We start from the raw sequence: 24,743 nt of genomic DNA on the forward strand, positions 1-24,743 counted from the left end.
TCTCATTTGTAAAGCAGAATGGGGGGGAATAAGTCATCACATTACTTTGTTCTGAAATAGCAGAGATAGTCCTTTGAGCCAGCTGTGGATCCTAAGAAAACAGCAACTGATGATAATGATTAATTCCATCCATGAGTGTTTCATTGTTTGATAATTCCAACTATTGAAAGCCATCTTAATTTGGAAGAAATTTAGCAATATACCAGTGATTACACTTAAGAACTTTTGAGGAAAAAGTAAACAGATACTACTTTTAATATACTTTGATGGTTTATGTCATGACACTATAATACAGTGTAAAGTAAAACAATTACAAATAAGTTTGAAGCCTAAACTGTTGCTTTTAAAAGTTTTAATCCATTCCCTCTAAAATGTCTTTCTAATTATTGCTGTGCAAGATAATGTTTTTATCAAATCAATGCCAAAGAAAACATTCTTGGATTAACTTATTGGTATTATTATTACTATAAAATATCTACAACCCAGAAATAGAATCTGCTTAATCCTCAAAACAAAGTAAAAAAAAAATGTTTAAATGAAAAATATTTATACAGCTTATATCCTAAGTTTGAGAATTATTTAAATTGTGTCATTATAATAAATCACTTAGTATTTTTATTACTGTAATAACAAAAAAACCCAATTTTTTTATGGAAGGAAAGATTCTTTAAATTCAATAGTGCTTTACAATTTTCAAAATTTTACACATATGATTTCATGAAATCCCATAATAACCCTTTTTTCCCCTAATACTATATTACCCTAGCCTTTTCCCTTTCCCCTTCCCCACTGGTAACCTCACTAGTTTGTCTTCCAAATATGAGTCTGCTTCTTTTTTGTTTTATTCCCGTGTTTTTGCATTTTTTTAGGTTCCACATACAAATGATATCATACCGTATTTGTCTTTCTCTGACTTATCTCACTTAGCACATTGCCCTCTGAGACCATCCATGTTGCTACAAATGCCAGAATTTCATTCCTTTTTATGGCTGAGCTGTATTCTACTTGTCACGGCTTCTTTATCCATTCATCTCTTGATGGGCACTTTGGGGCACAAGATCTATTTTTTTAGCTGACTGATACATTGATAAAATGTGAAACCAGATGACTTATCCTATACAGTTGCACTATTAATTACTCTGGAGTTCGGTGCACTTGTGGTCTAGACTCAAAAATGTTTATACTTGACATTGAAAGCTTTTCTAGAGAAACTTTTAAAAACTCAAATCCCAAACCTGATTACAATTTTCCCATTGTAGGAAATCATGAAGAAACATTTTATAAAATTACACTGTAAAATATTTAGGTGAATCATGATATAAACACTGAAGCCCTCCTACCTTAACACAGCATTTCTTCCGTCACTCCTCGTGCACCAAACCTGGCGGGTTTGATAACCTATCTCTATGTCCCAGGACTTGGAATGGTGATGCGCCTTGTGAGTGTGATGTCTGAAAGCGACCAACTCCTTGGACTCAGAGCTAAAATCCAGAACGGTTCTTCCACTTAGGTTGAGTTCTTTGAGATGAGGCAGTCTACATTTACTCCATGGTCCAACTTTAAGGCTAAACGTATATTCCTCTGCGCCAAGAGGACAAGAAATGGGCGCATCACAGGCTCTTGACTCAGTCAAGTTGGGACACTGTGACCCTCCATAGAGAGGGGGGGCGATGGCTGAGCGAGTTCTGTGCTGTAACTGCTTCCCACACCCGTTGCCACACGCAGACCACGGCGAGAACTCAGACACCACACAATCCCGCGGGCAAGGGACGAGGCACGCTTGTTCCGTGGGGGGCTGAGGGGCAAAGTGTTCACATATCTCATTCACAACCATGGTTCTGTTCAGCTTCTGAACACAGCGCACCGCCCGATGCTGCAAGCCGTGCTGGGCGGTCACGCACTCTGCGGCCCGGGGCCTGGCGGGGCCCGGGGCCGGAGGGGCCAGTACACAGCGGTGCCAGTCGGAAGCCTCCCACTGGAAGAGGCCTCTGTGCCAGTCACAGACGCGGAAGCAGCTTCTTTCCTTCGGAGGCCTGCTGTGCTCATCACAGTCAGACAGGTGGCCCGTCCACCCCTCAGAGTGGAAGCACCACAGGCCGCGGCTCTGGCTTCCGCCGGGCCCACAGCTTCCTGTACACCTTCCCCAGGGGCCTGCGGGCAGAAAAGACAGAGGGGTCGATTACTCCAGGATCCCAGGCCACCAGCCACACAGAAACAGGCGTCTGTTCACCTCCAGACACAGCAGTGTGAAATTGTGAGATACGAAAATAAAAGATAACTTGGTGGTTAAGAACGTGGATTCGACATCAGTTGGCCCTTCTTGAAATCTCCATCTCTTAACAGCAACGTCAACTTGGATGAATTACCTCAACTTTCTAAGTCTTAGATTCCCACTTACAGGACAAGATAATTAAAATGCTGACTTGTAGAGTTTTTCTGAGGATCAGTGGTGAAATGTGATGCCATGTAACAATACACGTGTTTAAATGATTGGTATCATGATTATTATGTCTCAAAGCCTATATTTCTAACTGAATATTAATACTTCCAAGTTAGGCAGAGTTTCATCTAAAAGAAAAGCCCCAAATCCAGGGTTTTAATAAACTAGGATTTTTCATGTTTCCAATTCTTCAGCTCACAACCTAAGTATAAGCTCAGAAGAAAAAGACATTTAAAAAAATAACTTGCACAAGCATCCTAAATATATATTTGCTTTCTAAATACTGTCCTCAGTTTGGGTTTTTACGTACAGAATGAAAAAGAAAAATCTGATACAGGGGTAAAAGTGAAGTTAATAAAAGCAGCATCACTGAAGTCTGTGGAAATTCCGCCCCTACAATCCCTGAAATATATTGGCTGGGTAAAGCTTCAGAAGGCATCCCTGGTGGCTCAGTGGTAAAGAATTCTCCAATGCAGGAAACATAAGAGGTGTGGGTTTGATCCCTGGCTCAAGAAGATCCTCTGGAAGAGGAAGCCTGGCAACCCACTCCAGTATTCTGGCCTGGAAAATTCCAAGGACGAGAAGTCTGGCAGGCTACAATCTATGAGGTCGCAGAATCAGACATGACCTAGCAACTAAACAACAATAACTTCCAACATTAGCTTGGAATATGCCAAATCTTTTAATTAATTAGTTTTATGAGAAAGTGTCAAGAAATGGACAGATAAAAGAGCTACCCATTGATGTTTCTTGCTTTTCTTTTTGCATACTAACTATAAACACACTAGCTGGCCTCATCCATTAGGCTGATCATCGATCTTTCCACAAAGATAGCAAGTAATCACATTTTGTGTCAATGAAAAAAAAAGTTTCCTCCTTTTCTCTTTACTTAAATATTTAATAAGAGCCTGAAAAAAGAAGTTTATCACTTAACCATGTTATGTTTGCCCCTTTACTAGATTTGGAATCAGCATAAAGGCAATTCACACCCTGAGAAATTATTTAATTTCCACAAGCAAGAGAAAGAAGGTGAAGTCTCTCTTTCCTCAAATCTGATCAAACTCCAACATGTCACTTAATTGGTCCCTGGAATGTATTTTTCAAGCACATCCAGTACATTTCTAGGAGCAGTAAATGTGTATAGTAACATGTATTTAGGAAGAGACATGTGCCTCCCCAGAGAAACAGGTTATTTGCATTTGCTGCAATGAGGATCTCTCACTGTGGCAGGGCTATACTTTTGAGGTTGCAATGTACCCAGTCCCCCAGTTCTTTTCCTGAGCCCTGGGTGTGCAGACCTGCTATTCTAGGCAATACCATGTTGATAATTTCAGTGCTGATGATTTATGTCACGTTGTGAGAGAGAATAAAATGTACTCTCATCTTCTTTTGGTGCCCCCACACTCGAGTGTCGTGCTCCACTTCTTGTTGAAACAGACAAGAGTTTTACTGAATGAAGTCAGCCTGTAGTCACCAAAATGCCCTTTGGTTTCCCACACACTCTTTCCCAGGTGAGCTGTCCCAGCACTGTCTCCTCAGGCACAGCCAGTGCGCATGGAAAGTGCAGCGTTCAGCACAGGCCGTTTGAATCAATCATCTTTAATTCTGATTATTTCCTCCTGAACCACCCATAGTTTAGTATTCTGTACACTGAGATGTTTACTGTGACATGGTAGTTATTTGTAGGCTCCAGGTGTCTAGATGTTCTGGAACAGATTCAGGTTCAATATGCCACTCCCTGTCCAGCATCCCAGACCATGCATGCAAATATTTACTATTATTAAAAAAACAAAAATACTATTATTAAAAAAACAAAATACAAAACCCAAATCCATGGTTACTATTTCAAAAAATATATGATTGTAGGAAACTTTTAAAGTACTTAGATTTTAATCATTTAAAATTATTTAATAATTTTAATCAATTAAAATTAGATTTTAATTTTTGATCTATCCAGGAGTTTGGGATTAACATATACAGGCAAATTCTTCACTGCCTGAGCCACCAGGAAAGCCCAAAATATACATACTAGTATATATAAAATAGACAACCAATAAGGACCTATTGCATACCACAGGACACTATACTCAATATTTTATAATAACCAACAAGGGGAAAGTATCTGAAAAAGCATATATATATATATATATATATATATATATACATATATAGTGTGTGTATGAACATATATAAAACTGTTTATATATATAACTGACTATATGACTGTTTATATATATATATAACTATGTATTCAGTTTATATATACATATGTTCAGTTTATACATATACACACTGCAGTATGTGTTCAGTCACTCAGTCATGTCTGAATCTTTGTGACCCTGTGCACTCTAGCCCACTAGGCTCCTCTATTCATGGGATTTCCCAGCAAGAATACTGGAGTGGGTTGCCATTCCCTACTCCAGGGGATCTTCCTGACCCAGGGATCAAACCCAGGTCTCTTGTGTCTCCTGCATTGGTAGCCAGATTCTTTACCCCGGCACCACCTGGGAAGTCCATATATATAGGTATATATAATAACTATATATAATGTATATAACATGTACATAACTAAATCATTTTGCTGAAAACCCAAAATTAACACAACATTGTAAATCAACTACACTTCAATTAAAAAAATAAAATCTGTTTTGAATGACCTAAAACCGTTATTAGTTAAAATGAAAACAAAGCTTTTTTTGCAAAAACACTGGGTTTTAAAATATAGGCTGTCAGTTTCTATTTGTTTAGGTATAGATATACACAACTTTATACTTAGGATTTATTCCTGTATATTAAAGAATGTGAGACCAAAATAGTAGAACCTCTTCTAACCAATCTTGAAAAGCTCACAGTAAATTTAATCAATCTAGAACCTCTTACAAACTGATCCTTATTCTTAAATTTAAAATATTCAATTAACAGATTTTCTTATTATTAACATTCTGTTTTCTTCTAAGTTTTTGCCCACTTCAAAACTGTTAAGGTAGCTTTTTATTATTTGAAATCATTAATATTTTAAACTGTATAAATTACTATTCTTCCCTTAGCTTTCATTTCTCCATCTATATAGAATCTTACCAAACAGCCAAATTTTTTTCTAGATCAATGGAAGACAAAATATAATTATTAACAATTATTCTCCAATTAAAAACAAATAAATAAAAAGAAAGAATTGCTACCATTTGTTAAAGCCTAGTGGTGCTGTGCTGTGCTTGGTTTCTTGTTAAATATTCAGGAATCTTACCAGATGGTCATTAAGTCATTCATGATTTAAAATCAGCCATGGTGGGAGTATTTACGCCACACTACAAATCAAGGCAAATGAAGGCTTTTTTTTTTTAAACAGTGAGCCAGTTGGTTTATCTTACATCACTGGTGACTTGACAAGTGCCTTCCTTCCTTCTGTCCCTTATAACAATCCCATGAAGTGGGGCTACTTTGCTCATTTTATCAGTGGAGGGAAATGGAACTCATAGACTTTACAATGCACACCCAAGTTACACAACTAGTGTGTGACAGACTAGAATGAAACTCCAGATATGTGTGACCCCAAGCTTGGGCTCCTGCCCTACATTTGAAAAGACCCTTTTCCACGGTGTGCCTTGGTATGTGTGATCCTAAAATCACAAGGCAAATCCATTTCTTCACTTAGCTACAGTCTCTCCGATTTGTTAATATTCCTTTGGGTGTGAGTAGAACAAGTCGTCAAGGTGGGGCGGGCAGGATTTCCCCCTCTTGACCCTGGGAATCTAGGACCCAGCAGTTTTTGCATACTAAGACACATGCATATTTATAAACTTTAATCAGTGCATTTAGGAAGGCATGGTCAAGGGAGAATAGTTTTTCCACATGTTAAAGCGAACTTTGTAGACAACTGAAAGAAATCTGAATAACAAGTAAATGTAACATGAATTGGCTATGCTTGGAAAAAATGAAAAACAAATTGTAAACAAGACATCTGAGATATGACAAGACCTCTCAGCAACTGACCTATAACAATTTGCATTTTTCAGACATGGAGAGAAAAACGTGTCCCACAATTTATTCAGCTGTGTTTGGCTATGAACTTAAAATACACACACTAGTGAAAATCACACAGCCCTGAGAGATTTTGCCATTTCAAAAACATGCATATTGAAGTAAAATGTGACCTGTAGTATGACAAATCTTAAATCCCTTGTCCAAGTGCAGAAATAGAAAAGCTGATTAAAATTTGAGCAGTTGCATGAAGAAAAAGTGTATCATTTTTAAATTTAACATATATAAAACATATGGTTATATTCAGAATATACATCTGAGATAAATAATCTAAAGAAGCAAATAAGAAACCTATGTGCAAACAATAATCATTTTATATTTCTTAATTGGAAATAAGCTTCAAGTAACACAAATAAAACTTTCATTATTCTAGGAGATGGACCCTAGGAGATACTGCTCTGATTTATGTCAAAGAGTGTTCTGACTATGTTTTCCAGAATTTTATAGCATTTGGTCATATAATTAGGTCTTTAATTCATTTTGAGTTTGGAGGTTCCTTAAAAAACTAAAGATAGAGCTACCATATGATCCAGAAATCCCATTCCTGGGCATATATATATAGAAATCCATACTTCAAATATATATATGCACCCCAGAGTTCATTGCAGCTCTATTTACAATAGCCAAGACATGGAAAAAAAAAACCTAAATGTCCATCAACAGATGAAGGGATAAATAAGATGTGGTACATATATACAAAGGAATATTACTCAGCCATAGAAAATGATGAAATAATACCATTTGTAGCAAAATGAATGGACCTAGAGATTATCATACTAAGTGAAGTCAAAGAAAGACAAACATGTCAGTTATATGTAGAATCTAAAAATGATACAAATGAACTTATTTGCAAAGCAGAAACAGACTCACAGAATTAGAGAACAAATTTATGGCTACCAAAGGGGAAAGGAAGGTAGAAAAAAGGATAAATTAGGAGGTTGGAATTAACATATATACACAACTATGTGTAAAACAGATAATCAACAAGGACCCACTGCCAAGCATATAGAATGCTATTCAATACTATGTAATAAACTATATGGGAAAAGAATTTGAAAAAAAATATATATATATACACATATATATATGCAGATATGCAGATGATACCACCCTTATGGCAGAAAGTGAAAAAAGAAAAAAACTTAAGAGCCTCTTGAAAAAAGTAAAAGAGGAGAGTGAAAATGTTGGCTTAAAACTGAACATTCAGAAAGCTAATATCATGGCATCTGGGCCCATCACTTCATGGCAAATAGATGGGGAAACAACGGAAACAGTGACCGACTTCATTTTGGGGAGCTCCAAAATCACTGCAGATGGTGACTGCAGCCATGAAATTGAAAGATCCTTGCTCCTTGGAAGAAAAACTAGACCAATCTAGATGGCATATTAAAAAGCAGAGACATTACTTTGCCAACAAAGGTACATCTAGTCAAAGCTATGGTTTTTCCAGTAGTCAAGAATGGATGTGAGAGTTGGACTATAAAGAAAGCTGAGTGCCAAAGAATTGATGCTTTTGAACTGTGGTATTGAAGAAGACTCTTGAGAGTCCCTTGGACTGCAAGAAGATCCAACAAATCCATCCTAAAGGAAACCAATCCTGAATATTCCTTGGAAGGATATTCCTTGGAAGGACTGATGCTGAAAATGAAACTCCAATAACTTGGCCACCCAATGTGAAGAACTGACTCATTTGAAAAGACCCTAATGCTGGGGAAGATTGAGGCAGGAGGAGAAGGGGATGACAGAGAATGAGATGGCTGGATGGCATCACCGACTCAGTGGACATGAGTTTGAGTAAGCTCCAGGAGCTGGTGATTGACAGGGAAGCCTGACCTGCTGCAGTCCATGGGATCACAAAGAGTCGGACATGACTGAGCGACTGAACTGAATTGAAACTGAATCACTTCGTTATACAGCAGAAAGTGACACAACATTGCAAATCAACTCTACGCCAATATAAAATAAAATTTTTTTTAAAAATTGAGAACAATTAAAGGTTTAAAAGTTTAATTACATACATAATTACATATATAAGTTTTAAACTAAAACTTGAAAACATTTCAATGGTGTAATAGGAATAGTAATTTTCTACTTGTTTACCTACACTAAGATTATGTAAAACCACCATCCACCTGCGACTCATTACCCTTTCTGTGAGATAAATACAGCTACTCTGCAATAAACTGTGAAGTATTTCAAGTCACATCAGTTTTAATTAACATGCTAACATTTTGGTATAGAAGTAAATTTTTGGACACAGACTAGCATCAATGAAATCTCAAGTTACATTCACTTTTAAATCCCTATGATTCCTCTTTTTGTGTCTGGATTTTTGCAGAAAGTGCAAATCTGTGAATGTTCTAATGTAATATTCCTCTAAAAGTAGAAAAGTGCTGGCAAATTGTATTCTCTTAATTAAGTTATCCTTAAGTGGATTAGTTTTGATGAATGCATCACCCAATCTAAATCATCACAGTTAAGGCAGCCCACTGGATGCCTGAATTTTAGATGTGGTATTAAGAAGCCTAGAACCAAGGGGGGGAAAAAAAGCACTCCAGAGAACAGGGAATAAACATATTCCCAGGAGCGTTCACACTGTTCTTGCCACTGTTTGAAGTAGCAACCTTGATTTAATACCATTCACACAATAGGAAGAGATGTTTGTTTTATTATTCACTTTCTTTCAACCACAGCTTTTATTATCCCGACATTGCTTTATATTTAACTCGACCAAGAACATTGAGGAATGACATGGATGACACGGCTGAGCTTTACTGTTCTAAACAAATTATTGGTGGATAATTACTGTACCAAAGCACTCAGAAACCTGAGCATTACACAATGTGACATAAAACAGCATTGATCCACTTGTAAGATGTCTCATCTACAAGAAATTGCTTGGAATTTCTGTCATAACTTTCACATCTCAAAAAGCTTTCACATTGATCATAGAGAAATTAAAGTAATATCTCCATTACACAGTGGACAATTATCTAGGAAATCACACTTTCTGAACTACATCAAAGAACCCAAGGGATGAGAAAAAGTGGCCAGTGAGCATTTATTCACTGAAACAACCATTATTCATTGTCTGCTATTTGACAAGTAGTGTACTCAACTCTGGGAATATAAAAATGAATGACATTAAATACATCTCATAATAACTGTGCACTAAATATAATGCCTACATGCTTATGAAAGGACAGCAGGCCCCTCAGGGTTGTCTGCACTTAGCTTGTACACAGCATTAACAATCTTAATTTGGCTTCCCAGAGTTTATTAAATTGAAAGCAGAAGCCCAGAAGTTGAAAGGGACCACTGAAGCCAGGTACACTGATGAAAGTCAGAAGAGATAATAGTTCCCGAGTCTACATTTCCAAATATATTATGATAATTAATAACTTACACTAGCAGGGGATGTATAAAGTCACCTAACACTTCCTAACCTTTCAGAGCAAACCTGCTCATTAGCTATATCCATTTGTGAGTTATGCCTCTGATAGCAACAGGCACACAACATAGAAAATGGAGAGACAGGAAAAAAAAAATTAATGGGAAGGAATTTAAACAATAATGCATTTCATTTATTTTATGGATTTTATTAGATTTTTTTTTCACTATGGTTGATTTACAATATTGTGTTAGTATCAAGCGGGCTTTCCAGGTGATGCTAGTAGTAAAGAACCTGCCTGCCAATGCAGGAGACGTAAGAGACATGAGTTCGACCCCTGGATAGGGAAGATCCCTGGAGGAGGGCACCATGGACAGAGGAGCCTGGTGGGCTCACAGTCCAGAGGGTTGCAAAGAGTCGGACACAACTGGAGCGACTTACCATGTAGCACAGCACATTAGTTTCAGATATACAGAAAAGTGAATCAGCTCTACAAATACATACACCCACTCTTTTCCTATATAGGCCATGACAGAGTATTGAGTGGAGTTCCCTGTGCTATACAGTAGACCCTTATTAGCTATCTGTTTTATATATAGCGGTGTGTATATGTCAATCCCAATCTTCCAGTTTATTCTTCCCCATCTTAACACCTGGTAACCATAAATCTGTATTCTACATATGTAACTCTGTTTCCATTTTGTACAATAGATATGTTCATTTGTACCCTTCTTTTAGATTCCACATATAAGCAATATCATATGATACTTGTCTTTCTCCCACTTAATTCACTCAGTATAACAATCTCTAGGTTTATCCACGTTGCTGAAAATGGCATCATTTCATTCTTTTTTATGGCTTAACAATATTCTACTGTATATATGTAACACATGTTCTTTATCCATGTCTCTGTGGTAAAAACACAATGACACAGAGGTTAAACATGTTACTAAATGACCACTAAATCCACTAAATGGATCACTGGAGAAATCAAAGAGAATATAAAAACATACCTAAAGACAAATGACAATGAAAATACAATGATCCAAAAACAACTGACACAGCAAAAGCAATTCTAAGAGGGAAATTTATAGCAATACAATTTTACCTCAAGAAACAAGAAAAATCTCAAATAAACAACCCAGCCTTACACCTAAAGCAACTAGAGAAAAAAGAACCAACAAAATCCAAAGTTAGTAGAAGGAAATAAACCATAAAGATTAGAGCAGAAATAAAAGAAATAGAGACAGTGTTCTAGTTTCATTCTTTTACAGGTGGTTGACCAGTTTTCCCAGCACCACTTGTTGAAGAGGTTATCTTTTTTCCATTGTATATCCTTGCCTCCTTTGTCGAAGATAAGGTGACCATAGGTTAGTGGACTTATCTCTGGGCTTTCTATTCTGTTCCATTGATCTATATTTCTGTCTTTGTGCCAGTACCATACTGTCTTGATGACTGTGGCTTTGTAGTAGAGTCTGAAGTCAGGCAGATTGATTCCTCCAGTTCCATTCTTCTTTCTCAGGATTACTGTGGCTATTCGAGGTTTTTTGTATTTCCATACAAATTGTGAAATTATTTGTTCTAGTTCTGTGAAAAATACTGTTGGTAGTTTGATAGGGATTGCATTGAATCTATAGATTACTTTGGGTAGTATAGCCATTTTGACAATATTGATTCTTCCAATCCATGAACACGGTATATTTCTCCATCTGCTTGTGCCCTCTTTGATTTCTTTCATCAGTGTTTTATAGTTTTCTATGTATAGGTCTTTTGTATCTTTAGGTAGATATACTCCTAAGTATTTTATTCTTTTTGTTGCAATGGTGAATGGTATTGTTTCCTTAATTTCTCTTTCTGTTTTCTCATTGTTAGTGTATAGGAATGCAAGAGATTTCTGTGTGTTAATTTTATATCCTGCAACTTGACTGTATTCGTTGATTAGCTCTAGTAATTTTCTGGTAGAGTCTTTAGGGTTTTCTATGTAGAGGATCATGTCATCTGCAAACAGCGAGAGTTTCACTTCTTCTTTTCCTATCTGGATTCCTTTTACTTCTTTTTCTGCCCTGATTGCTGTGGCCAAGACTTCCAAAACTATGTTGAATAGTAGTGGTGAGAGTGGGCACCCTTGTCTTGTTCCTGATTTCAGGGGAAATGCTTAACACCATACACAAAAATAAACTCAAAATGGATTAAAGATCTAAATGTAAGACCAGAAACTATAAAACTCCTAGAGGAGAACATAGGCAAAACACTCTCCGACATAAATCACAGCAGGATCCTCTATGACCCACATCCCAGAATTTCAGAAATAAAAGCAAAAATAAACAAATGGGACCTAATGAAACTTAAAAGCTTTTGCACAACAAAGGACACTATAAGCAAGGTGAAAAGACAGCCCTCAGATTGGGAGAAAATAATAGCAAACGAAGCAACAGACAAAGGATTAATCTCAAAAATATACAAGCAACTCCTCCAGCTCAACTCCAGAAAAATAAATGACCCAATCAAAAAATGGGCCAAAGAACTCAACAGACATTTCTCCAAGGAAGACATACAGATGGCTAACAAACACATGAAAAGATGCTCAACATCACTCATTATCAGAGAAATGCAAATCAAAACCACAATGAGGTACCATTATACGCCAGTCAGGATGGCTGCTATCCAAAAGTCTACAAGCAATAAATGCTGGAGAGGGTGTGGAGAAAAGGGAACCCTCTTACACTGTTGGTGGGAATGTAAATTAGTACAGCCACTATGGAAAACAGTGTGGAGATTTCTTAAAAAGCTGGAAATAGAACTGCCGTATGACCCAGCAATCCCACTTCTGGGCATACACACCAAGGAAACCAGATCTGAAAGAGACACATGCACCCCAATGTTCATCGCAGCACTGTTTATAATAGCCAGGACATGGAAGCAACCCAGATGCCCATCAGCAGACGAATGGATGAGGAAGCTGTGGTACATATACACCATGGAATATTACTCAGCCATTAAAAAGAATTCATTTGAATCAGTTCTAATGAGATGGATGAAACTGGAGCCCATTATACAGAGCGAAGTAAGCCAGAAAGATAAAGACCATTACAGTATACTAACACATATATATGGACTTTAGAAAGATGGTAACGATAACCCTATATGCAAAACAGAAAAAGAGACTCAGATGTATGGAACAGACTTGTGGACTCTGGGAGAAGGCGAGGGTGGGATGTTTCAGGAGAACAGCATTGAAACATGTATATTATCTAGGGTGAAACAGATCACCAGCCTAGGTTGGGTGCATGAGACAAGTGCTCGGGCCTGGTGCACTGGGAAGACCCAGAGGGAGCGGGTGGAGAGGGAGGTGGGAGGGGGGACTGGGATGGGGAGTACATGTAAATCCATGGCTAATTCATTTCAATGTATAACAAAAACTACTGTAATGATGTAAAGTAATTAGCCTCCAACTAATAAAAAAAAAAAAAAAAAGAAATAGAGACAAAGAAAAGAACAGCAAAGATCAATGAAACTAAAAACTGGTTCCTTGAGAATATAAACAAAACCTTTAGCCAGACTCATCAAGAAAAACAGGAAGAGGACTCAAGTCAATAAAATTAGAAAGGAAAAAGCAGAAGTTACAACAGACATAACAGAAATATCAAGGATCATAAAACACCACTACAAGCAACTATGCACCAATAAATTGGACAACCTAAAAGAAATGGATAAATTCATATAAAGGTACAACCTTCCAAGGCTGAACCATGAGGAAATAGAAGATATGAACAGAGAAAGCACAAGTACTGAAATTGAAATTGTGATTAAAAATCTCCCAAAAAGCAAAAGTCTAAGATCAGCTGACTTCACGGGAGAATTTATGAAGTATTTAGAGAAGAGTTAACACCTACCCTTCTGAAACTCTTCCCAAAAATTGTAAAGAAAGAAACACTCCCAAGCTCATTATACAAGGCCACCAATACCCTGATAATAAAACCATACAAAGATATTATACCACACAAAAAGAAAATTATAGGCCAATGTCACTGATGAACATAGATGCAAAATTTCTAAAAAAAATACTGAATCTAACACACATTAAAAGGTTCATACACCATGATCAAGTGAGATTCATTCAAGGGATACAAAGAGTCTAAAATATCCACAAATTAATCAATGTGATACTCCACATCAACAAATTGAAGAATAAAAACCATATGATCCATTGAAAAATGTCCACTGACAGATAAATGAATACAGAAAGTGTGGTACGTATACACAATGGAATATTACTCAGCTCTTAAAAAGAACATATTTGAGTCAGTCCTAATGAGGTGTATGAACCTAGAGCCTATTATACAGAGTTAAGTCAGAAAGAGACAAATATTGCATATTAACACATGCATATGGAATCTAGAATGACAGTACTGATGACTCTTATTTGCAGGGCAACAACAGAGACACAGATATAGAGAAGAGACTTGTGAACACAGTCGGGGAAGGAGAGAGTAGGATGAATTGAGGGAATAACATGGAAACATATACATGTGGGAATTTGCTGAGTGACACAGGGAGCTCAAACCAGTGCTCTGTGACAGGCTCAGAGTAGGATGGGGTAGAATGCGGAGGAAGATGGGAGGGGTTTTAGCAGGGAGGGGACATATGTATACATGTGATTTATGTTTATGTATGGCAGAAACCAAGACAATATTGTAAAGCAATTACCCTTAAAGTAAAAAGATAAATAAAAAGAGACAAAAAAATTCAATTAAAAAGAAAATATGATCATTTCAATAGATGTAGAAAAAGCTTCTGGCACAATTCAACTCCCATTTTTGATAAAAACTCTCCAGAAAGTAGGCAAAGAAGGAACCTACCTCAATGTAACAAAGGGCATGTATGATAAATCCATAATAAACATCATTTTTAATTGTGAAAAACTGAAAGCATTTCCTCTCAGATCAGGAATAAGGCAGGATGTCCACTCTGGCCACTATTATTCAACATAGTTTTGGAAGTCCTAGTCATGACAATCAAAGAAGAAAAAGAAATAAAAAGAATCCAAACTAGAAAAGAAAAACTATAACCACTTGCACATGACATAATACTATACACAGAAAACCCTGAAGATGCCACCAGAAAACTACTAGAACTCATCAATGAATGTGGTAAAGTTGCAGGATACAAAGTTAATGCACAAAAATATCTTGCATTCCTACACACTAACAAAGGATCAGAAAGAGAAATCAGGGAAACATTCTCATTATCATCACATCAAAAAGCTTAATCAAGGGTGCCAGGAGAAATACCAATAACCTCAGATACGCAGATGACACCACCCTTATGACAGAAAGCGAAGACCTAAAGAGCCTCTTGATGAAAGTAAAAGAGGAGACTGAAAAAGTTGGCTTAAAGCTCAACATTCAGAAAATGAAGATTATGGCGTCCAGTCCCATCACTTCATGGCAGGTAGATGGGGAAAAAATGGAAACAGTGACAGACTTTATTTTCTTGGACTCCAAAATCACTGCAGATGGTGACTGCAGCCATGAAATTAAAAGACACTTCCTCCTTGGAAGAAAAGCCATGACCAACTTAGACAGCATATTAAAAAGCAGATCACCAGCCCAGGTTGGATGCATGAGGCAAGTGCTCGGGCCTGGTGCACTGGGAAAACCCAGAGAGATCGGGTAGAGAGGGAGGTGGGAGGGGGGGATCAGGATGGGGAATACATGTAAATCCATGGCTGATTCATGTCAATGTATGACAAAACCACTACAATATTGTAAAGTAATTAGCCTCCAACTAATAAAAATAAATGAAAAAAAAAAAAAGAATAGATAACTAATGAGTACCTACTGTAGACCTCAGGGAAACCTACTCAATGCTCTATGGTGACCTAAATGGAAAGGAAATCCAAAAAAGAGGGGCTATATGTACACTTATAGCTGATTCATTTTGTGTACAGTAGAAAATAAGACAGCATTGTAAAGCAATTATACTCCAATTAAAGTTAATTCAAAAATTAAAAAAATTTAAAAAAAAAAGCAGAGACATTACTTTGCTGAGAAAGGTCCCTCTACTCAAAGCTATGGTTTTTCAGTAGTCATGTATGGATGTGAGAGTTGGACTATGAAGAAAGCTGAATGCTGAAAAATTGATGCTTTTGAACTGTGGTGTTGGAGAAGACTCTTGAGAGGCCCTTGGACTGCAAGGGGATCCAATCAGTTCATCCTAAAGAAAATCAGTCCTGAATATTCATTGGAAGGACTGATGCTGAAGCTGAAATTCCAATATTTTGGCAACCTGATGAGAAGAACTGACTCACTGGAAAAGACCCTGATACCGGGAATGATTGAAGGCGGGAGGAGAGGGGATGACAGAGGATGAAATGGTTGGATGGTATCACTGACCGAATGGAGATGAGTTTGAGCAATTTCTGGGAGTTGGTGATAGACAGGGAGGCCTGGTCTGCCGCAGTCACAAAGAGTCAGACAAGACTGAGTGACTGAACTGAGCTGAAAAAGCATAAAGTAACACTTAAAAAATTCCATTGTACTTTTCATAGCAATCAAAAAACCTTCATTAATACTAAAACTATTTTCAAAATACATATTTGGGACCTTGAAAAATAAGTTTAGAAAAATTTAACAGCAACAGTTGAGAGATACTAGACATTATTTTCATAAGTATAAAGATACACTTTTGAATTTTTTTCATGATTTCAAATTCCAGACCACCACAGAGTATATGGACTGCATATTTACAATTCCAGGAAGCATATATATACATTGCTGCTAACATCCCAAGTTCTTTTTGCATGATTGTGTTCTATTTGACATCTAACAGCACGCTCTAAGTCCATTTCATCGTTATGGACACATGCCTCTGTCACTTATCATTTATGATTATAAATTATTAGTTGCCAGTAGCCAGAATATCCATTAAAAGAAGCTTGACAGTGGAGCAGATTAGAAATATATCTGAATGGCTAATCAGTGCATGCAAACACCACAGACAGAAAACTACCTTTTAAAAGCTGTTTATCAACATTTCTGGTTTCTAAAAATTCTGAAGCCTAAAAGAGCATCTCAAACCTCATATATTTCATTGCATCTGACATAAAGTGGGTCTTTTTAGATCACTCAGATCTACAGCCTGCAAACCACCAAGATTGTGGGAATGGAAAGAAAATCTTATAGCCCAGTTTTTGGAGCAGGGAGTGAAGTCCAAACAAATTCCATGACTTGCTCAAGGTCACACCGTCATTTGGAGCAGAACTGGAATGGATGGTGGCCTTCCAGAAGCCCAATCCAGTGATCTTTACAGTATATCACACTGGTTTCTGTGATAACACTCTACAACCGCAAGGGGAGAAAAGGGCTCCATCAACGGTCTGTCATCCAAGGTGGAAAGAGAGGAAAAACAGGACAAACAAGTGGATATTCCATAAAAACGCACTTTATATAAGCAACAAACTAACTGTGAATGCTGAGGGAATTTAATCTCCTAGATCACCAGTTAGGAACACCCAGCTTCCCAGAAGCCCTTCACAGTTGATTGGGTGAAATGGGATCCTTCCTGCCTCTGTGTGCATGAGAACATGAACAAAGTTACTCTTTGGGTACATACACTAAGGCTCAGAGATTCCACACACAAAGTCACAAGCACCAATAAGAAATGATGTGTCCTTAGAATAAATATAGCATCAATAGTAACAGCTGTCATTTTGGAAACATTTACTATCTTCCCCATATTATTACTGAGATTGGTGTGCTTTGCTAGATGAGGTCATCAAAGCCTGAGGTCAAAGAGCTTTCTCAGGGTAAATGGCTCGGTTGTTCTGACATTGTACTCTTCAGTTTATCGACTCCAAATATTTCCCACTGTAATTGCAGTTTACCTATTTTTAGAAGCCATATCTCTTGAGCAAATGAAGCCGTGCAATGCCCCTTAGGTAAAATATATTTAGGAGGAGGTCAATTCTGAGGGTAGCTGGTGGGAGGGGCTCGGGGTCCTGTTCTTCCTCTCCTGCCTACACCCCTCAGCCTTGCCAGAGTCCTCACTCAATGGCCTAGCTCCCTGACGGCCCCAGAACTCCTGGGGCTTTGATACCTGTCAAGGGATATTGATGGGATGTTCTCATCCCATATATATGCTCCACTCAACTTTGACTTTACTTGGAATAAACACTTCGGCTAAGCCCTCTCAAATCCCTGAAGACACACACACACACACACAAATCATTTATTCAGCTTTTTTGCATCAGTTCACTGAGAAAGGCAATGAAGTGTAGGCCGGGCATGGAGTAAAGCTGAACTTGGCCCAGTACTCTAAAGGACTTTCCCCCTTTCCTTATTGATCACTAGGCAGTGATGACACTTCAAGAGGATCAGAGATGTGTTTGTTTTATGCCACAAAGAAAGCAAAGAGGAGCAAGTGTTTGGGATGTTGAAATTTGTAGGCTGTGCCTCTACCCAGAAAATAAGAACCAAGTTCCACAGTGAATAATCAATATGTGTTGAGCTTCACGAGGAAAGCCTTGCCTATTGTTGTCTATTAGAGGCTCATGGAAAAGGGAGCAATGTTGGCATTATACGTGTAGGCTTTAAGAAAACATAAATCCTTTTTGTGTCTGAGTAATATTCCACTGGATTTGTCACTGTTTAGTCACTAAGTCATGTCCGACTCTTTTGCGGCCCCATAGACCGTGGCCCCCAAGCTCCTCTGTCCATCAGACTTCTCAGGCAAGAATACTAGAGTGAACTGCCATTTCCTTCTCCAGGGAATCTTCCTGACCCAGGGATTGATCCACATCTCTTGCACTGCAGGCAGATTCTTTACCAGTGAGTCTCCAGGGAGGCTCCTGTGTTTCCTTAGCTTATGCTTCAAAGAACAAACATCCAACATAATTCCCAATGGGATTCTTAAACGATGGTTTTACAAAACCCCACCTGTAATACCCATTACTTTTTGCTGCAAATCTTTGGACTTCTTATTGCCAGGCTCCATGAAGCCCATGCAATCAGGGATGGAGTGTCCAATCTTCTCATGGTTGTTAGTTAAATGAAATATATGTCTACATAAATACTGTTGATCTTAGTCATAGCTCTGATCAGAATATCCTAATTGCTTCGGGCACATTACTGAACAAGATGCTATTATCCTTTTTCTCTCAGAGGATTCAAATAAATAAGAATTATATATCAGATCTTATCATCCCAGTCTATGACTCACAACCCTAAAAAAGTGACAGGGGGTAGAATTATCACGGTGGTCACAGGCTTGCTACAATAATAGCACTGACCCGGTAGCAGACACTGTGGCTGACGTTTTATAACAATCATGTTACTCAATCCCCAAAGCAGCCTTGAAAAGTAGGCTAATTTAGAAAGAACTCCTAGATGCCCTAAGTCCCCTAGATATTTTCAGGAAACTCAACAGAAAGAGAAAAAAGAGAGCAAATATGGTCTTTTCAGTTTGTTGACATAACATTCTCAGACACCCAGGAAAACACCTAAGAAAAGAAGAGTCTGGAAGACTTGATTTAAAACTGTTAACTTGGGACACCACTCAGCCTGAGGAGGAAGCCCCAGACAGAGGTAAAGCTGAGAAAACTGCCATGATGCAGGTCTCCAGTGGAACTGCAAACATTCTGTGGAAATACCTTCATGCTCACATCTTAGGAGGCTTTGAGTGGCACCATTATATGGAAGGGTGTTTAGGTCAAAGACCCAGTACCCACATTTCTATGGGGCTGACAGATGGAAGAATCATGGTTGAAAGGTATATTTTGTTTACAGAAGCACAGATATTTATTAGATGGTGATCTGAAGATATTTTTGAAAGCAAACATAGCACAATAAGCCTCTGACTTCTGTGTAGACAGAAGTCTAGTCCATTAAGGTTCTGTTGGATGTTCCTGAGGAATGGGTCTCCTTTCCCTAGCACATGCTTCCTGGCTCAAAAATAAAAGTTTATCCCTTATGTTTCTGCTACCTGGAACAAAATTGATAATAATAGAGATGTTGATGTTAGTGAGAGAGAGAGAGAGAGACATAGACACCTTGTATCTTCCTTCCCCAGAAAGAAAATGGAAGCTGTGGATGTCCAGGCAGATAAGGCCAGGGCCAATGGGAACCTCTGAGAGATCCAGCACAGTGGAAAAGTGACACAGAGAGCCAGCTATGACATGGAAGATCTAGAGAGAGTTGGCAGTTAGCCTATCAAGAATAAGGGCCATCTAAGTTATGGCCAGTGTGAACTGATGGTTGAGGAATAGGTAGATGTCCCAGAGGAAAGGGGAGGGACTCTGGTGGTAAGAGGGCTCAAAATAATCAAACTAATCTAAAGATGAATGAAAAAAGTATATTTTTTGCATACCTAAATTTTCTGGGGGTGTTTCACTCATTTATTCTGAGGAAATCTTGCAAAAACTAGAAATGTAATGCCATAAGAATGTGTCCAGTCAGTAAGGCAGAAGCAGGAGGGTAGAGAGATAAAGGGTGATGCCCACCAGGCCTGGTCCCTGGTGAAATCCAAATAGAGGAACCTCACACTCCTTGCCATTACTCATTCTAAACTGAAAGTCACTCAGTTATGTCTGACTCTTTGCGACCCCAAAGACTGTCGCTTGCCAGGCTCCTCTGTTCCTGGAATTCTCCAGATGAGAATACTAGAGTGGGTAGCCATTCCCCTCTTGAGGGAATCTTCCAAACCCGGGAATTGAACCCAGATTTTCCACACTGCGGGCAGATTCTTTACCATCTGAGCCACTCATTCTAAGACCAGTGCTTAATTCTAGGCAGAATGAGACTAAGGAGCAAAATGAAAATAATCACCAAAGATCAGATAAAGCTGATTCATTTCTGAGATCAAGTAAAATCAATACAAAGAACTTGAATACTTGGCTGCCTAAATATTAAACAAGAAAATCTGGAACAGACCTTGTCCTCCTTGAAAGTAGTAGAACCTCAAGGAAGCATCTCATCAAGGTGAAGGTTGCCATTGGCAGAACCGGCAGCTTAAGTCTTCAAGAGCGAGGGTGCATCAGACATTCTTATAAGTGGCCATGGATTGGCATGAGATGAAGAAGACCTACCTGGGTTCATGATCTATTCAGTCTATATAGTGGTGCACCCAAAGTTCTTAGCTGAGATGCGTACCAAGTATCACCACCACATATAACAGTTAAAGGGAATCAGAGGAGTAACAATAAATATAGCCCTAACCACCCATAACGCTGAGAGTCTTATGGGACATTCAAGCCCTTTGCTAGACAGCACACTGAAAAAATCCATCCTCATGATTCTTTTCTAGCTAGGTGAGCACAGGAGAGTGGCCTGAAGCCTGGGTCAACTCCTTTTAGCCCCTCAACCCACCCACTCATGCATGATGGGAATTTCCCAGAGTGCTTTGTGGGAATTAATTTACAGTGAAAGTGAACTGAAGAAATATCATTTGAGATATGGGGGTAGTTTGCATTCACATAATGAAAATAATAATTATTATAAGGTAATAGTCACTTAGGAAAGTGAAAGGAAAGGAAGGAAAGCTATGACAAACCTAGATAGCATATCAAAAGAGACATCCATTTGCCAACAAAGGTCCATCTAGTCAAAGCTATGGTTTCTCCAGTGGTCGTGTATGGAGGTGCAAGTTGGACCATTAAGAAGGCTGAACACCAAAGAGTTGATGCTTTTGAATCATGGTGCTGGAGGAGACTCTTGAGAGTCCCCTGGACAGCAAAGAAATCAAACCAGTCAGTCCTAAAGGAAAGCAACCCTGAAGGGAAGGACTGATGCTGAAGCTGAAGCTCCACTACTTTGGCCACCTGATGCAAAGAGCCGACTCTTGGAAAAGACCCTTATGCTGGGGGAAGATTAAAGCCAAGAGCAGAAGCGGGTGACAGAGGATGAGATGGTTAGATAGCATCACCAACTCAATAAACATGAATCTGAGCAAATTCCAGGAGATATCAGAGTACAGAAGAGCCTGGCATGTTGCAGTCCATGGGGTCACAAAAAGTCAGTTATGACTTAGCGACTGAACAACAACTAGTAATCAGTTGTAGACTTATACAAATGATCAAGAAAAAAAGTCTGCTGGATTTTAACCATTCCTGGGGACAAGGAAATACTGTTCTATCTCCCCATCTTTCCTGTATTATCAAATTCTCATCAGAGATGACATGTCATCATTCAGGAATTCCTAAAATATTTTCAGAGGAACAAAGGCATCCCCTGAGATAAAAATCTAAATAAGGACTCTGTTATTAAATAAATTTGGGGACAATGCAGAGTTAAACCAAATTTAAGGCTTTCTTCTTTGTAGGACTTCTCCAATGCATGTAAAAGCTTTTAATGTACATGGTGAATTTCCAAGAATTTATCCCTACTGTGTACCACTCACAAGTACCTTTGCCTACTTCACTTTTTCCCTTGAGGCAGACACAGAGAAAATATTTTGCATATGTGATGCTTTCTCTTGTTAGCTGAGATACTTGATTATATTTTATAACCTTAATAAGTTGAGATAACATGAAAGAAAAACATTTTTATAATTTTAATTTCAGAGTCCATATCTTAAGTTAAGGTTAAATAGCAACTTCCAATCCAAAGACTGGCACATACATTCCTCCTAGGATACAAACACACAAAACCACATAGCAAAGAATGCATCAGAAGAAGTAAAAAATCTGCCACCTGTCCACAAAGAAGGAGATGACATAAAGCACACAGCAGAGATAGCAGTTGTTAGGCAATAGCTGAGCACTTTCAAAGACCTAAAACACGAGATCAAAGCACATGGAATATGACAAGGCTTAATGGCAGAAAGGCACGAGCCCATCCAGAATAGTCACTGAACACATCATTAATTTACAGCTCAATAAAAGGATTCAAAATATAGTACACTTCAAGGTTTAGATTTTCTGTACCATTTCAGACATAGTTTGTGCTGTGCTGGGTTTTGGGCTTCACTGGGGCTCAGTCAGTAAAGAATCTGCCCGCAATGCAGGAGATGCAGGTTCAGTCCCTGGGTCAGGAAGATCCTATGGAGAAGGAAATGGCAGACCACTCCAGTATTCTTGCCTAGGAAATCCCAAGAACAGAGGAGCCTAGCAGGAGGATTGTGCAAAGAGTCCATGGGGTTGTGAAGAAATGGACAGGCCTGAGGGACTAAACAGCCAACTGCCACCATGTTGGGTTTTACTTCAGGATATGACAAGGTGTATTTTGTGGGCAACATATTAGTGAATTGCAACAATGTAATCATTGATTCCAAGTTTGGAACACAGCTTATTGACTGTATGCCATGCAGGGAACATTACATGAATCTGATATTCTACAATAATACACAATAAACAGGACTGGTTTATACACATTTTATGTAATTATATTAGCATTGTATTCTATTAAATATATAGTACACATGAAATTAATATTATATATATAAATTATATGTTTTAGACAATTCTATTTCTTATGCATGGGGCTTCTCCGCTGGCTCAGTGTTAAAGAACCTGCCTGTAAATGTAAGAGATGCAAGTTCAATCCCTGGGTCCAGAAGATTCCCTGGAGAAGGAAACAGCAACCCATTTCAGTATTCTTGCTTTGAAATCCCATGGACAGAGGAGTCTGGCAGGTTATAGTCCATTGGTCACAAAGAGTCAGACATGACTGAGTGATTAAACAACAACATTTCTTATGCAAACTAGTTTACATATTTCATTATATATACTATGTAGTATATAAAAAAACCATACTTAATTGCAATATAACCATAGACATAGCACATATGTATGAGCCTATCAGTTCAGTTCAGTCACTCAGTTGTGTCTGACTCTGTGACCCCATTGACTGCAGCACGCCAGGCTCCTTTGTCCATCACCAACTCCTGGAACCTACTCAAACTCATTTCCATTATGTTGGTGATGCCACCCAACCATCTCATCCTCTGTCATCCCCTTCTCCTCCTGCCTTCAATCTTTCCCAGCATCAGGGTCTTTTCTAATGGGTCAGCTCTTCATATCAGGTGGCCAAAGTATTGGAGTTTCAGCTTCAGCATCAGTCCTTCCAATGAACACCCAGGACTAATCTCCTTTAGGATGGACTGGTTGGATCTCTTGCAGTCCAAGGGACTCTCAAGAGTCTTCTCCAACACCACAGTTCAAAAGCATTAATTTTTCAGCATTCAGCTTTCTTCATAGTCCAACTCTCACATCCATACATGACTACTGGAAAAACCACAGCTTTGATTAGATGGACCTTTGTTGGCAAAGTTATGTCTCTGCTTTTTAATACGCTCTCTAGGTTGGTCATAGTTTTTCTTCCAAGGAGCAAGTGTCTTTTAATTTCATGGCTACAGTCACCATCTGCAGTGATTTTGGAGCCCCCAAAAATAAAGTCTCTCACTGTTTCCACTGTTTCTCCATCTATTTGCCATGAAGTGATGAGACCAGATGCCATGATCTTAGTTTTCTGAGTTTTAAGCCAACTTTTTCACTCTCCTCTTTAACTTTCATCAAGAGGCTCTTTAGTTCTTCTTTCCTTTCTGCCATAAGAGTGGTGTCATCTGCGTATCTGAGATTACTGATATTTCTCCCGGCAATCTTGATTCCAGCTTTTGCTTCATCCATCCGGCATTTTGCACGATATACTCTGCATATAATTTAAATAAGCACAGTGACAATATACAGCCTTGATGTACTCCTTTCCCGATTTGGAACCAATCTGTTGTTCCATGTCCGATTCTAACTGTTCCTTCCTGACCTGCATACAGATTTCTCAGGAGGCAGGTCAGGTGGTCTGGTATTCCCATCTCTTGAAGAATTTTCCGCAGTTTATTGTGATCCACACAGTCAAAGGCTTTGATGTATTCAATAAAGCATTG

At 38.4% G+C, this 24,743-nt stretch overlaps 1 protein-coding gene across 1 annotated transcript in view; it reads right to left on the minus strand.

Annotated features, from left to right (window-relative positions):
• THSD7B (thrombospondin type 1 domain containing 7B) overlaps positions 1 to 24,743 on the minus strand; it is a 970,494-nt gene that overhangs the window by 643,766 nt on the left and 301,985 nt on the right. Inside the window, exon 3 of the mRNA XM_070476270.1 lies at positions 1,341 to 2,151. Within this exon, the coding sequence (XP_070332371.1) occupies positions 1,341 to 2,151 (811 nt within the window). The remainder of the gene's footprint in view (positions 1 to 1,340; positions 2,152 to 24,743) is intronic.

This window comes from Odocoileus virginianus, chromosome 13 (assembly GCF_023699985.2).
Source record: "Odocoileus virginianus isolate 20LAN1187 ecotype Illinois chromosome 13, Ovbor_1.2, whole genome shotgun sequence".
NCBI lineage: Eukaryota > Metazoa > Chordata > Mammalia > Artiodactyla > Cervidae > Odocoileus > Odocoileus virginianus.